General features: G+C 56.5%; 5 protein-coding genes across 5 annotated transcripts; 2 read left to right on the forward strand and 3 right to left on the reverse strand.

Annotated features, from left to right (window-relative positions):
- Window positions 1-702: 702 nt before the first annotated feature.
- WHR41_04174 (uncharacterized protein) lies at window positions 703-2,841 on the reverse strand. The gene is made up of 4 exons (XM_069372780.1): window positions 2,085-2,841; window positions 1,964-2,031; window positions 1,445-1,901; window positions 703-1,382 (listed from the first exon to the last, which is right to left on the reverse strand). The coding sequence occupies exons 1-4, from the start codon at window positions 2,269-2,271 to the stop codon at window positions 1,051-1,053; spliced, it is 1,044 nt and encodes a 347-aa protein (XP_069230025.1). The 5' UTR covers window positions 2,272-2,841; the 3' UTR covers window positions 703-1,050.
- A 3,671-nt stretch (window positions 2,842-6,512) lies between these two features.
- WHR41_04175 (uncharacterized protein) lies at window positions 6,513-7,010 on the forward strand (the record flags this gene model as incomplete). Its single annotated transcript, XM_069372781.1, has 1 exon — window positions 6,513-7,010. One exon carries the CDS (start codon window positions 6,513-6,515, stop codon window positions 7,008-7,010), a length of 498 nt encoding a protein of 165 aa, XP_069230026.1.
- A 220-nt stretch (window positions 7,011-7,230) lies between these two features.
- On the reverse strand, window positions 7,231-8,953 carry WHR41_04176 (uncharacterized protein). The gene is made up of 2 exons (XM_069372782.1): window positions 8,808-8,953; window positions 7,231-8,745 (listed from the first exon to the last, which is right to left on the reverse strand). Exons 1-2 carry the CDS (start codon window positions 8,932-8,934, stop codon window positions 7,481-7,483), a joined length of 1,392 nt encoding a protein of 463 aa, XP_069230023.1. The 5' UTR covers window positions 8,935-8,953; the 3' UTR covers window positions 7,231-7,480.
- Window positions 8,954-9,245: 292 nt separating this feature from the next.
- Window positions 9,246-11,191, forward strand: WHR41_04177 (uncharacterized protein; the record flags this gene model as incomplete). Its single annotated transcript, XM_069372783.1, has 4 exons — window positions 9,246-9,750; window positions 9,803-10,732; window positions 10,790-10,921; window positions 10,973-11,191. The coding sequence occupies exons 1-4, from the start codon at window positions 9,640-9,642 to the stop codon at window positions 11,189-11,191; spliced, it is 1,392 nt and encodes a 463-aa protein (XP_069230024.1). The 5' UTR covers window positions 9,246-9,639.
- A 710-nt stretch (window positions 11,192-11,901) lies between these two features.
- Window positions 11,902-13,644, reverse strand: WHR41_04178 (uncharacterized protein; the record flags this gene model as incomplete). The annotated part of the gene is made up of 3 exons (XM_069372784.1): window positions 13,275-13,644; window positions 12,435-13,223; window positions 11,902-12,369 (listed from the first exon to the last, which is right to left on the reverse strand). Exons 1-3 carry the CDS (start codon window positions 13,638-13,640, stop codon window positions 11,902-11,904), a joined length of 1,623 nt encoding a protein of 540 aa, XP_069230031.1. The 5' UTR covers window positions 13,641-13,644.
- Window positions 13,645-14,620: the final 976 nt, after the last annotated feature.

Consider the following 14,620-nt stretch of genomic DNA (forward strand, 5'->3'; position numbering starts at 1 on the left):
GGCTATGGGCAATCAGGTGTGTTGAGTGAGCAGATGCGATCAGCCGAAAGGTTCATTGCATGGGCAGAGGGTGGCCTGGTCGTGCCCAGTCGTTTCAGGCTGGAGGAAGTGGAAGCTGTGGACGGCGACCATCAAGGTGGTGATGACCCGGTGTGGTTTTGCCGACCTTTTCGACCGCCGTACACCCTAGCGGGGTTCGCGCGAAGGCAATTTGCGGAGGTGAATAATCCGTGGAGTCTCAGTGGCCGCACTGAATATTCATGAATGCAAGTCCTCACTACCGCAATGCATGAATATATTCCACAGGGTCGGCAGTGTTCACTTCTCACTCATCAACCCTGTGTGAAGATCCAACGAGCCCACGTCGAACCGTGGCACGCGGTCAGCACGTGCAAGAGCTGGGCGCGACCTCAGCTGGAAGCGAGGCTCGGCGGGCGTCACGGCACTGGGGAAACGAGACGACTTTTAGGTCAGCCAGCACGCGCGGGGTGGATGGGTGAGGGCTGAGAGGGAGCTTTCAGACCTCACATGATATTTATTGGCGTGAACACACATTTTTATACGCGTAGCCATGCGACGTTGTGAGCGCCTAGTCCGGCGCAGTGCGAGGCTAGATTGCGCCAGTCATGAGTTTTAGAGAGAGACAGGTCTGCTTTCCTCATCATCAGATCTCACAGCGCAAAGACCTGAAATATCTCATGATGCACTGTGAGACGGAAACTCTTGATACTCGAGCTCAATATAAGAAAAAAAGGGGGGTATCCCGCGACCTCTTGGGGGGTGTCTCTCTCTCAAACCCCGTCGTTGCAGATGGAACAATGGACATATCCAACACACAGCACGGCCCGAGGCCCATGCTTGCAGCAAATCAAACACGCTCTTGAAAGCGAACAATAAACAGAGTGTCGTTAAATATAGTTCAAGTCGTAGCCCGCCCCTTTCCCTTTCAAGACAAGAAAGAAGCGTTCCTTCGCACACACGTGCCGCATGCCGTTTCGCGCCAAAACGCGGGAGATTCAAAAAGCCAGCGTTCGTTCAGCGTGCCAGGTCTCACGACCTTTGCCGCCCGTCGAACTCCTCGAAGCGCTGGAACGGCCGCTCGGAATCCAGCAGCATGCTGACGGGCGGCCAGTGGCGGTGCGCCTCTTCGGACGCGTGCTGCGGGTTCGGGCTGGGCGGCTCCGCGGACTCCATGTCGGAGTCTTGCGTGGTGGATTTGAGCTCGCGGACGGACGAGGCGTTGCCGAGCGTCGTGCTGATGTTCGTGGGCTGCTGCGAGTGGCGGTTGCGGCGGTAGAGGGTGCGGACGCTGGGAATGCAGGCGGCGAGGATGGCGACGGTTGGCTCGATGGTGGTCCAGACGGCGACGTCGACGATGTTGTCTGTGGGAAGGAGTCTGGTTAGAGATGTTGAGATGGTTGGGATTGCGGGATGCGTGACTTACAGGTGAAATCGAGGGCTTTGTTGCCCGCGGAGACTTCGAGGAGCGCGACGAGACGGATGATGTCGAAGACGAGTGTGATGATGCCGAGGGCGAACATGGTCATTGCGCCAGTCTTGAGTCGCTTGTTGAGCTGAAGCTTCATGACTTCTCGGATGGGAACGACGATGATCAGGAGATCGGTGACGATGTTCGGGATTTGCAGGCCATAGTAAAATGGAATGATGGGGATGCAAGTTCCCTCTACCTGTGGGTGCCAGTTCTTCTCCATCGGGATGCAGAGGAAGAAGGCGGTGAGGATGATGCCTGCGCCCCACAGGACAACGAGGGTGATGAGGACGTTGATCTGCCAGTGGAAGCTTCTGGAGTGGTGGGAGAATAGTCGGCGATATTGCATCAAGATTGAGAGTTTGACGAATGTGATGCATGCTGGGTAGAGGAAGGATCCGGAGTATTGAACCTGGTGGTATGGTCAGCTCATTGATCGTTGTCGCTTCGATAATAGACAGGTCAGCAACGTACCCTTGCGAAAGTAACCAGTGTCGCGGCGTCGAGAGTGTTGATGTGTTTTCCAAGACCATTTTGTAAGACTGGGTGGAAGTCAGTTCGGTGTCCATCGATTACAGGCTCTACAGATACTCACGTAAGATGCCTCCAATGTCAATGCCGAGCTTGCAGATCAAGCCCATGTAGATGAACCAGTCCTCCCAGTACGTTTTCATGCCCTGGTATCGTCGCGCGATGTAGCGCAGTATGACGGCGCCAAAAGCCAGGAAGAGACCGACGACAGTCCCCGCGACGACCTTGTAGCTGACGTCGTCTTGCGCCATTTTGTCGAGTCGCAAGAAATCAAGAGGGTATCGCGCAGAGAAACGTTCACCAGCGCATCCAGTTCCAATTGGAGCGAGGGCCGGGTGCAGGAATGAAGAGTCCAAGAGGTTCAGCGGTTGGCGCGAGAGAGGCTACGGCACAGCACGAGATTGAGGCAGGGCAGGGTTCTTCAACGCCGAAAGGGCGCGTGGCGTTGTTCCAGGGACGTGCCAGGATCTGCTGGGACGTGCTGAAGGCGGAGGGAAGACGGGATTCACAGGCGACGAATGTGAGACACGTCGAAGACAAAGCGGAGCGCAGCAGGCTATATGTGTGTCGGGAAGGGCCTCGCTCCAGATATGTCGGCGGCGCGGGTTCCGTGTGCGGTATGGATCTGGCTTTTGCCTGCTTCCCACTATTTTGGGCCGGGAAGGATGCAGGGCGCCGGCGGCTGGGGACGCGCTGCGCGAGGACGAAAACGTCTGTTGCAGCGATGTCACCACCCAGCAGACGAGGCGAGGAAGAAGAGCGTGCCCAGCGCGAGGCGTATGCAAGGCAGGGCGTGCGGCGGCGGCGGCGGCGGTGGTGGTGGGAACGGGCCGGCGTCCGTTGGCGAGTGAGCGGGGAGGCTAAGGGTCTAACGGCGCAAACGATGTGCCAATGGCAGGCAGGGAATGGTGAGGGGAAGGAGGGCCGGGCAGCTTAGAAGTGGGCGCATATTGCAGGTACTGATTACTGCGCAACATCCAAGACGCAGGCGCGCCGGGGCGCAGGCGCCGCACGAGATCTTGCGCGGGCGGACCGCAGCTGGCAGACGCCCTTGCATTGGAGAGTTCCGGCTCTGTCATGGACGGGAGTATCAGCTGGCGCGCGAAGTGGATGACGGGCCTGCAGCTAGAACTGCTTGCGGAGGTTTTGAGGCCCCGAAGGCTATCGCTGTACGCCGGTAGCACGACTTGGCGGGTGTCGGCTGGCGGCGCAGAGACGAGGGCGCGCAGGCGCGCAGGTGGGCAGGACGGCAGGGGTGTGCGCACGCGGTGGGCGCGACGAGCGCTCAACGGCACGTCTCGCGAGCAGCACATGGCGAGATCAAGATCGGGCCCGGCGATGGGGAGTTCGCGACGCGGGCTGCGTGTGCGTTGACGTGCAGCCGGGGGCAGACGCAGGCCTTGGAGCAGTGGGTGCAATGATGGTGGATGCAGCTGGTTGTGCGAAGCTTTCGGGCCTGAGACGGGAGGTAGCGTAGCCGCCTTTAGAGCGCGCGCGCAGGCGAGCAGGCGGGCGGCGCATTGGCTGCGGCTGCGACGATCTCCCCTGCTTCCGCCCTCGCAGCCCGCAGCCGTCTCTCGGAGGAGCATATGGCTGAGCTCGGAGCGCGGCCCTGCGCTCTAAACGCCCTCCGTCGCGGCTAGCGCGCCTTTTCGGACGTGTGGAGCGAGTGTAATCAGGCTTGCGCAGTGCGCTGGAGGCTCGACGTTGGCTCGAGGTTGGCAGTTGGCAGCTGGGCGGGCCATGCGGCCGCTGGTGGAATTCCACATCGGCCGCACGACTCACCAGTCGCCTACGCGCCTGGTGCTCGCATGTGCTCGCAACATCTCCGACCCGCGCCCGAGCTTCCCTCGATCCTCGAGCCCGGCATGTGCGCCCATCTCGGCTTGCCGTGCATCGGCGCGCCTGATCTCTGCCCGCCGATTCCATCTGTTCACAGTGTGTCGCCAGATCTGGGAGCGGGCTGGCTGCAGAGGCAGGCATGGCAGGGAGCACCGTCTGACGTGACAGCCTGCAGGACATGGGGTCGGATTAGGGCTCGCCAGCTAGCTCTCGTCGCGCATCTGTCTGATACCATCATCTCGCCCGCCTGCGAACTAACCAAACCATCAACCACCTTTTGGCACTCGCCGCGCGCAACCGTCGCCCAGCAGTGCGCTAACTACCGCACGCCGCCCCACCGCCCGTGTCATGCGAGCATCATCCTGTTTCTTGCCAGTCACACCCTTCATCTCCAGCCTGCCAGTGCTCGGCCTCGGCTTGCCGCATGAAATCATCGGACCATGTAAATGGTGAGATGAGATCTAGCCCTCGCCGCCAAGTCATCCGGCCGATCTGATTCCACTCAACAAACCACGGCCTCGGGTCGCTCGCAGCTTCGCATGCGCTTCGCCTCTTGAATCTCCGCGTTCCTCGCATCGCACCGATCCACCCCTAAACCCAAGCGACTCCTAAGCGACCTCCGTTGCCCTGGTCGTCGGGCCCTCCACCAACGCAAATCTGCCCAGCTGCGAGATATAGGCACCACGATGCTTTCGGGGCTGCGCAGGCTGGACCCTTCCTGTCCCAGCGCGGCGCATATGCATATGCGTATGCATATGCGCCGACATCTCTGCTTCTGCCGCTTGCTGCTTGCTGCGTCGGCCGCGCTGGAGCCTGCAGGGTGCAAACTGCACGATTACGATCGCGATCACGCCCGGGCGGTCGGAACCGTGATCCCTGGCCTGTCAGATTTCGCCGTCGCGACTCTCGCCCGCACGACCCTGTCAAACCCATCAAATTTGCCTCCCCGCGCCCTGAATCTTAATCAATTTACATGCACTCCCGACCTAAGGTTTACTATCCAATTCGTCCGCACCTCCTTATCCCTTGCCACTGCTTCCCCTACCTCCCATGCTTTCTGGCATCTTCCGTTTGTCTACGTCTGCCCAGCGCTGGGCTTTGTGATGCAGCGGTGCGAGGATGTCTAGATGCTGTCCCTGTGGCGAGTAGGGAGTGAGGTCGCGCGTGATTGTTCGAATCGATCAGAGTCGAGGCATGGCCAAGATTTGGCTGTTAGGTGCTGGAGAGCGATAGGCACTTTCCATCTTTACGGTTTGAAACCACAAAGCGAACTACCTACATCGCTCCCTTTTACGGAACACGTGACCAAGCACCTTCGATCGATCTGATCACGCTCCATCGCACACGATGATAGAGGGCTCTGAAGAAGCCGCCTCTCTGCCCTACTCACAACGCGACAATCATATGTCACAGCATCAATTCCCAACTACAAATCCACCTCCGCACGTCCAACTGCCGAAAATCACCTCCCAACAGCCCTAATACACGCCCATGTAGACACACCACCCACCCACCCAGCATGTCATCTCACTCCGCTCCGCCCTCCACTATTCTCTCCTACCTAGTACGTACCCATCAAGCCGCGCACCAAATCCCACCACCACCGCCCACCGCCCCGTCCGCGGTCGAATGCCCGCCTCCACGCCCGCTCCCCGACCCGTCCGTCAATGACAGCGCAACGCGCGACCCACGACCCCAGCGCCCGGCTCGGCCGTCGCCCGACGCAACACATGCGCTTTCGCAGCCTGCGGCACGGCGCTCCGAGCCCGCGATCGATGTTTTCTTCTTTCTTGCCTGGCGATCGGCGGCGCTGATGCTGGTGGGCCGGCCGTTGTTTGATCTCGGGCGGCCGGGACGATTGCTTGCTTGTTTGGGGATGTGCAGGGTTGGTGTTTTGGGGCTGGGGTGGGTTGGTTGGTGCGGCGGATATGAGGATGTCGCACGAGTGATGATGGTGATGCGGTGGTGGTGCGTGGTCGGGGTTTCGGGTCGTGGTTGGAGGGCGAGGGAGAGGGAGGGTTTTGGGGGAGGGAGACGGACCCTATGTAATAACTCTAGGATCTCTGGGTGGGGTTAGACAGGTGAGGGTGAGTGACTCTCGTACAGTAGATAGGTGTGTGGAAGGTCGCGTTGCTTGGTTTTGCGACCGTGAGAAATTCGGTTGGAGCATGCGGCGATATCAATTTTTCATGTGCTTGAATTGTTGCGTAGACCGAAACGATTGGGGATGACGTGAAGCGAGTCTATCTAGGTACACATTTCTTTCAATTTGCCATGGAGAATTTCACCACGCTCCGTTACACTGCGAATCCACAGATTAAACATGATAGACGTGGGAAATTCACTCGAGTCCTTTTCTTGGACCACATAAAACTAAGCCTACGTGCACACTGCTGGCTCTGCCGAAGCCGTCGAGCGACACTTGAATGATATCTCTCGGACCCTGATAGCCCCAACCCTAACCCTGACTCAAACTATCACTTCACTCGACCTCACGAAAAGACCACCCACCATCTCCAACCAAAACAACACACACCGAGAAAGAAAACAGGAAAAACCCCCGAAAGACACAAACCCAGCAAAAACCCAAACGATGGCCCACCCAAACCCCTCACAATAAAGCCCCCCACCCCATCCCGCCCAACCAGGAATGCCCACCCCTCCCCCTCCTCCCACCCCCTCCCAACGCCGCCTCTGGAACCGCGGCCCCCTCCTCGACCTCTTCCCGCGCCTCCCCCCCGCCTCTCTAAACCACATCCTCGACCTCGCCCTCGCGAAAAACTGCATCTACGACCTCTCCGCCCCGAAGCGCGCCAACGCCATCCGCCTGACTTGCTTGGCCATCGCGCACGCCCGCCACGCGCACTCGGAGTACGACGCGCTGCTACGCGCGGGGGTGGAGAGGTTTGAGGCGAGGGAGAGGACGGGGGAGGCTGTGTGGAGGGTGCTGAGGGAGTGGTGTCCGTGGGATGAGAGTAATGTGTGGCTCGAGGGGTGTTGGGCTGCGACGGTTGTGAGGCCGGAGGAGAGGGGGTTGGGGTGGGAGGGGGAGTGGGAGATGATGGATTTGGATGTTGAGGAGGGGTGGGAGGGAGGTGGTGGTGGGGAGGATGATGGTGGTGGAGGCGAGCCGATGGATTTGGATTGAGGTGTGGACCGGGGAGGGGGGGGGGGGGTTGTTCTTTTTTTTTTTTTTTTGGCTGAGGAATAGGGGGATGGGTTTTGCCTGCATTTGCATCTGGAATGTCGTATAGCGATATGCTCGCTCTAAAATTATGAGGACTGATACCAGTAAGGGAATGGGTGCGTCGAGAGATGAAACATGGCTTGCCACTTGACACCATAGCATGACACGGCATACACGGGCATAATCGAACCGGTAGTAATACATTTTCTTCCCATGCGTATCCTACAAAGATTACAAGTCCTGTCATGCTTCCCTGGCATAAACACATGTGCTATGCTGTACATTCAGATCACATCGCCCAAGCCGTGAATACCTCGACGCAGCTATACTGGCGCCAGTATCCATCGCCGCGTCATTCAACAAGCGGAGAGTAAACCACCTCCTCCATGATCCTGGACAATCTAGCCCGTCTCCCTTCACTCCTCCTCGACCTACGAGAACTTTGTGATAGGGCGCTCCTTGCCAGCTCCAATCCGGCTAGCCCGCGCCTCTTCCTCCGCGCTCATCTCAAATCGGCTCATTCTGCTCGCCAGCCTCTCGTCCACAACGCACGGCTCGATCCAAACGCTCTCCTCGTGAGGCTCACGCTCGCGGTACGTCGTCTTCCACCAGTCACGCTCTTCGTGCTGCGAGACAGTCGCGACTTCGGAGGCAGAGCCCTGAACAGACGCGCTCGCGTCGTCGGAGGACGAAACGGTCGTGTAGGGCCTGTGCGATGCGAGGACGGCGGACGCAACTTGTCGGCCGATGTCGTCGGCTAGCACGCGGCGGTTGAGGAAGCGGTAGATGCGGATGGGCGTGTTGCGGAATCCGAGGAGGTGGGGGAAGAAGACCGGGGTCGAGGGGCCGATGGTTGAGGGTGCGAGGGCAGAGAGGGTCGCGGAGGGGTAGTCTTCGGGTTTGATGAAAGCGGGCGGATGACGCGGCTTGGGCTTCTCGGGCTCTTTCTTCTCCTCTTCTGTGTCTTTCTTGCTCTCATCCTCGGCGAGCTTGTCGTCTTGTGGCTGAGCCTCGTCGGGTGTCAGTTCGCTTGCGGGTGTTGTGGAAGCGCTGGCGAGGTTTGTCGCAGCGTTGGCGGCGGCATCGCCTACTGAGGCCTGACCGGGCACATGCGTGGCCTCCATCTTCTCGGCTCCCGCCTCGGTATCCATCTCAGGCTCCTTGGGCGCATCCGCAGAGCCCAGCCAGCCCTCGTGCAGACCCCGAACATACTCCTTCCATGTGTGCCTGCCAATGACAATATCACCCGCGACGCCCGTCACATCGTCCTGACCAAACTTTTGCTTCATAACCTCCACGGCTAAATCCGCCTCTTCTAGAGGCTCGCCCTCTCCACCCGCCCTCCTTCTCCTCCTAACCCTATCCGCTGTCTTGAACCTCACATCGCCCTCTTTTCGCCCCTCAATAACATCCCAGTCCATCGACGCAGCAACAAGAACGGGCTTAACGTACTCATGGAAATGCTCGCGGGCCGCGCGCAGGCCGTCGCCAGGCGGCGCGGCGAGGTAGATTGTGAGCCGGCGGGGCAGAGAGTGCGCATCGAGCGTTTCCTCCGATTTGTGCGCGACCAGGTCGCACCACTTTTGCCGGTTCTTCTTCGTCTGCCATTTATCGTAGTACACCGCGCCGAAGAACGAGCCGGTCACGCCGAGGAAGATCATCCAGTTCCGGGAGGGGAGGCGGAAGCGAGGCAAACCTGGACAAGAGGTTAATTCCGAGCCCGCAGAGACGCATTGTTTCGGATTGCGGTAAACATACCCATTGCTTTGAAGGCCGGATTCTGCTCGGGGACGGCCTTGGGTGCCGCAGGGGCTTTGGGCGCCGCATTTTCGGCTGCTGCGCCAGCTGCGCTCTCAGCAGGCGGCGCTGTGGGCTTGTCGGACATGATGTGCTAGGGACAAGGTGGATGTGATCGCGAGCGCAATGCCATCCCCAAAAAGTTTACCCTGGGCGCTGGCGCTGGCGAGGTCGCACGCGAGCGGAAGCCTTCCGATTCCCGCGGCGGAGACCCCCAAACGTGCCACGACCTGACCCACTCGTGTCCTACTGCTCCCACTGCTATATAGGTTGGACTGGAGTTGAACCTTCCAATGATTACATTATCATCTGCTAGCCATATCATGCAGTGCCGTTCGAAAAGTCACTTTAGCCGAAATATGTCCCCGGGTTTCTAATCCCCAAACGGGTTCATCAGTGAGGCGGAGCCGTGGCACAGCAGCACGCGGCTGTCCCTCTTTACAGCCTGATCTAAAGGTGTGATGCTCTGGGAGTTTCACTGACCAACCACCCTCTTCTATGATGTCTATTACCGTGGAGTGCTCTCGGATCGTTCACATTAAGGCCAGACGACTCTTGCTCGGAGCGAGCGATTTATCGTCTACTGCTGGTAACCTTTCGTCGGTCCAAGGACAAAGGTCACCACCTCTGTAGCTACTGCCTATTGGTACATGCACGAGGCTCTCGCCTAGCTTCGCCACAATGTGTAGGTGTTATCGAGCTGCTCAGGCTGAGGCCGCGCCGACGACAACCATAACCTCGTACTTTTGCGCGAAATCGAAGTCTAGAACACTCACGTTGAAAGCCATCGAAAATGAGGGACCACATAATGCAATTGCTTCAAGAACGGCACCTCCAGGAAGCTGAAGCCAAAAGGCGATTTGTTGCGCAGGATTCGACGTTTTATATCGTCAAGATTCGAGAGGTTTGCATGCATCATCGACATGTTCACTCGTAACACGGCTCACTATCGCTAGGGTATTGCAACGGAAGAGATACCTGCAAGCCAGGAACGCTCTCACGAGCAATCTCGCTTTTCTCCAGAGTGGCGAAACGCTTTCCTTGAGACATGGAATAATCAAGAAAGTTGTCTAAGTGTCCTGAACTGTGTCTTTCAGTCAGCACGGCCGCCTCACGTCAGCGGCCGACCTGACTCTCTGCCTTTTGCGAGTCATTCAGAGGTGCAATCAGTATTCGACACTCTCAGGCTTCCTTCCAGCTATTTCCAACTAGCGAGTGGGTTCGCCGGCTCAGCTCAGGCAAACATCATTGGTGACAGTGGAGGCCTGCCAGTACGATACGAACTAATTGCCAACTGCTTGAGCAAGCAAGGCGACTGGGCGATCGCTCTCTCTCACGACGCAAAATGCAGAGTCACGTCAGTCTTCTGGAGTGTGGACGAAAAGATCGATTCTTCTCTGTTGATCGATGATTTCCAGGAGTTCCAACCGTATGCTTCCCATCCGATGTTGATCCCTTGCATCATGTTCGCCGCCAGTCTACGCATGAGTGAGCAGCGCCGCCAATCTATCAAGCGTAATTTGCAGAGGCTGGAGACCGCCATCGAACAAATCAACAAGAAAGAAGCCGCGTCTGATGGAGAATCAGCTCATGCACAGGACAGTTTCGAGCAACCGCAAAGTCTGGAGTTTATGTTCCAGCTCCTTCACAGCTGTAGAAAAGACCAGACTAGTAGGAAAGGACGCTATGGATTCTGGCGAAGCTTCGTTGACGCCGTCGAATCGGGCTTCGGATACATGGAAGAATCGGGGCTGATCTCGGACACTCATATCTTGGAGGCGCACGGAGAGCTCAAGCGATGGTTGGCTGTCAATGGTAACAAGCTCGAAAGTCTCATGGCTCGCGCCGAGGATCACGTCTGCCGCGTAGACGATGCGTCGCACATGGTACGTTTAGCAAGTCCCTCGAATAGTTTCTCTCGCATCATTGACAGGTAACTACAGCTCTACAGTCTCATGGAACAGCGCGATCTACGCGTGCAATCGAGCATAGCAAGGGCCGCGCAGCGTGACAGTGAAGATATGAAGTTCATTGCCGTCCTAGGATCGATCTTCCTCCCGGCCAGCCTTATAGCGGCAAGTGAACCTCGCTCCTGCTACTAGATTACTCTGCTGAGAATTGCAAAGACAATTTTGAACATCCCAGATTTCCAATTCGCCGCAGGAGGCAACCTTTTCGCAGCCTACATTGGCATCACGGTGCCTCTGATCGCTCTTGTGATAGCGCTGTGCTTTGCAAGATCAGACCTGAGGCGGCTGATCTGGCGAAAATCTTCTGCGGGAATCCGGCAATCGCGGACCCGATCGCTGCGGGCTGATACCGATGTGTACGCAGTGGGCGACTGACTGTAGTCTATATCATCGCTCATCCGAAAACCCGAGGTCTATGAGGGTTTGTGACAACGTCAGTTCCCTCTGGGTATCTATATTCTCTGAAAGAAAAAGAGATTACGTGCACGGATCTGTTTGTTTAAGGTTTCGCGTGAGGACACTGTTATACGACAGTGTCCTTACGCCAGTAGTCACATTGCCTGTGTCAGCGATGCGAAACGAAACGCTAAAGCGGCCATCATTTATTACGTATAGTCAGATGGACGATTGATTGGAATAAGGCGTCTCAATTAAGCGATTATTGAAGACAGCCCCGACACAATTGGCCAGAATACAACTTGACTTTTCGATTCTCGATGGACACGATTCGACGGTCCATTAACATGTCGCGCGGGGCGCAAAGAGACTTTCATCGGTGAGGGGAAAATCGTGTTCAGACGTGCCAGTACCTTTATTTACGGCTATCGAGGCACATTGTTGCACTTGGAGAACAGTCAATATTTGCTACGTTAAATTGCGTTTGTGGTATGACTACGAAGCGTTTGAGGCATGGCTTGACCGCGGGAGGAACAATCATGACTCAAGCAGAGATGCCACTCTCAGACGGCAGGAGACAGGAAGGTTCAAGTCTGAGTTGACCGATTGAGGGTGTGGATAACCTTCCCTTTCTGAAAGAGTACTTCCACCCACTTTTGGCGTGACTCGGTCTCCGACTCCATGTCCCGTCAAATTGTAGCCCGAGACATTGTGATCTCGTCCTCAAGATCTCTGCGCAGTCTCTCCCTCGGCGAGATGTACGTCCGCCCGCCTTTCACAACATAGTAAGCCGTTGCGAAAAGCACCATAAATCCGAACAGCAAAGATCCCCAATTCATACCATCCGGCGTGACCGGGACCTGGCTGGGAAACAGCGTGAAGATTAGGACCGGGAAGAGCCAGCAAAGAGCCGCGATATTGATCGCAAGCCCCGCTTTGCCGAGGGACCACTCTCTGTACGGTAGACGCTCGCCTTTGAGACGCTTGAGAAGGACGCAGCTGATCGATATGATGTATGAAGCGAGAAGGGCGGTGAGGTCAAGAGCCAGGATAGCATTCAAGGCAGCAGTTGAGCCGATGTTGATGAGCGAAAGAAGGACGCAGACGATGAGCGAAATGATGATGGCGTTGATAGGTATTGCGGATTTGGGGTGGATCTGCTCAATGTCAGACAGAGTTGGCGATCATCTTGTACAAGGAAGTAAAGTCGCTGTTTGCTTACGTGTCGAACAGTTGCTGAGAATGGAACGCCATTGTCTCTAGCGAATGCCCAGATCTGACGGCTTGCTGTGGCAACACAAGCGATGACACTTCCAGTCAGCGGAAGAATTATCAGCATAGTCATTGCGATGGTCGCCGCTGTACTGCCAGTAGCATTGTAAAAGACCGACAGAAAAGGCCATCCATATGGCGAATCTGAAATTTCTGCCATATCGCCCCAGGTGAAGATCAACGTGATCACCATCATGAAGCCTAGGAACGCATTGATGTAAGTTGAGTACATGATGCTCCGGGGGATTGACTTGGTGGAGTGTTCAACCTCCTCGGACATGTGAACTTGCGAATCGAAGCCAAGAAGCGATAAAGTCAGCGGTAGAAGGCCAACCATGAAGGATACCCCGTCGGAAGCGTAGCCACCTTGGTTTGAGAGCTGAAGGAATGCATCATGTGCGTTGTTCTTGGGAGCCAATGTCCACAGAACAATGATCACGATGAACAATCCCCCGAAGTGGATGAGCGCCAGCAAACTCTCAACAAGAGGTAGTCGCCTTGCAACGAACACGTTGATGAAGACGCAAAATGTGACGACGGCAATCGTGAGGAGCGTACTATGCCAACGTTCCCATCCATAGTCTGGGTTCTTGAGAGCAACCAAGCCTTGTATTGCGCCTGCAACGAGCGACCCGATAGCAGTAATTGCGGATTGCCAACCAGTGAAGGTCAGCCAGCCAACAATGTATGACAAAAATCGTTGAGACCGAGGCGGGGCGAACTCACTGACCCAGTGGTACTACGTCCAGATCAGCTTGAAGTTACTGGCTGTGCATGAATGGCAACTTACTTGGCCACCTGAGGTGGGTGCCATGGACGACATTTCCGAAAGGCTAAGATATACCAGGATCCAGCCAACCAATACAAAGAGAAAGCCCCAGAACATGCCTGCCGTGCCTCCGTTAACGAGTATCAGTCCGATGTTGGTAAGAAGGACCTCCCAAGTGACAATCAAAGTGCTGCCAAATCCGAGGATCGTGATGAAGGTGAAGACACGACGAGTTTCTTGAGTCCTTCCGAGTATGCGCATATGCGCTTTGTCGCCTTCAGTGCCCAAGTACTTGGCCGACACAAACGACTTTGCGCCATCTTGAGATTCGTAGTTTTGCTCTCCTACAGTGACCCGCTCTTTTGATTCGACTGCGCGTGAAGACATGGCACCAAACCAGTCTCAGGTACGATAAGGTCGACAACAGGAGACGACAGGCTGTTAGAAGCTCATGGAGTTGGCAAAGGTCAAGAAAGAAAGAAGCGAGCCGCGAGTCCGTGGAAAGAGTGCGGCGTCAAGGCATGTGACTAGGGCCGTTCAGCAATGCACTGTCAACCTATGAACCTCAATACGTAATTCACGACCTGCCTTTCCAGGCAGAATTTCTTCGCATAGAACTGGAGGGTATATTGTTCCGTTGTGCCTGCTGCCGAGTTCCAATGGCGTTTAGCGTCCGTGTGAAGATCTTCTTGGTGGCGTGGTGCCGATCTTGGCTGGTCTGTGTATCAAACGAGGGCAAAGTGCTGGATTAATTGCGGCGTAGACTCTGTACTGTAATCGCGTAGACGTGCTCGAGTCTATAGTCCCAATGCGAAGTACAGGGTTCAGCATCCTGTGGCCTCTCCGCCGCAATCCTGCGGCACCAAGTCACGGCTGGGGCTGGTAGCTGCCCTGCTCCCCATCACGTCGTCTGCATTCATCCCACCGTCGCTTGCATGCGGGAGGAACAAGGTGGCGCTGCAGGGTGACTGAAGGAAGAGGGTGAGTGGTGTGAGGAGCACTGCAGCGTGGGACAAGCGTGGGGTGCAAGCGCTTGTTTGATTGCGGAAGCGATGGGCCGACGCATTGATTCTTCCTGGTTGACATCACCTCCTCCAATTGCTGGAAAGTGCTCCGATTCAATCCAAGGTGCCAAATTAAAGATTGCAATGCGCTCGTGTCGCTAACAATGCTCGACCTTAGCCTTCATGAGATGGTCGGCCTCCACCTTTGTCATTTCAAGTGACACACGACAGCACCATGGAAACCCGCATAGCTGCAGACTTTGCGTCTTGTAGCACGCTATTAATGACGGGTATCACTGATTGGGACTTTTCGCAGCGAGGTGGGTGCCTGGGGCCAAAACACTATTGCACCAGCACCTGCAG

The sequence above is a fragment of the Cladosporium halotolerans genome (genome assembly GCF_011745625.1).
Source record: "Cladosporium halotolerans strain TM138-S3 chromosome Unknown Sca12, whole genome shotgun sequence".
In the NCBI taxonomy this organism is placed as follows: Eukaryota; Fungi; Ascomycota; class Dothideomycetes; order Cladosporiales; family Cladosporiaceae; genus Cladosporium; species Cladosporium halotolerans.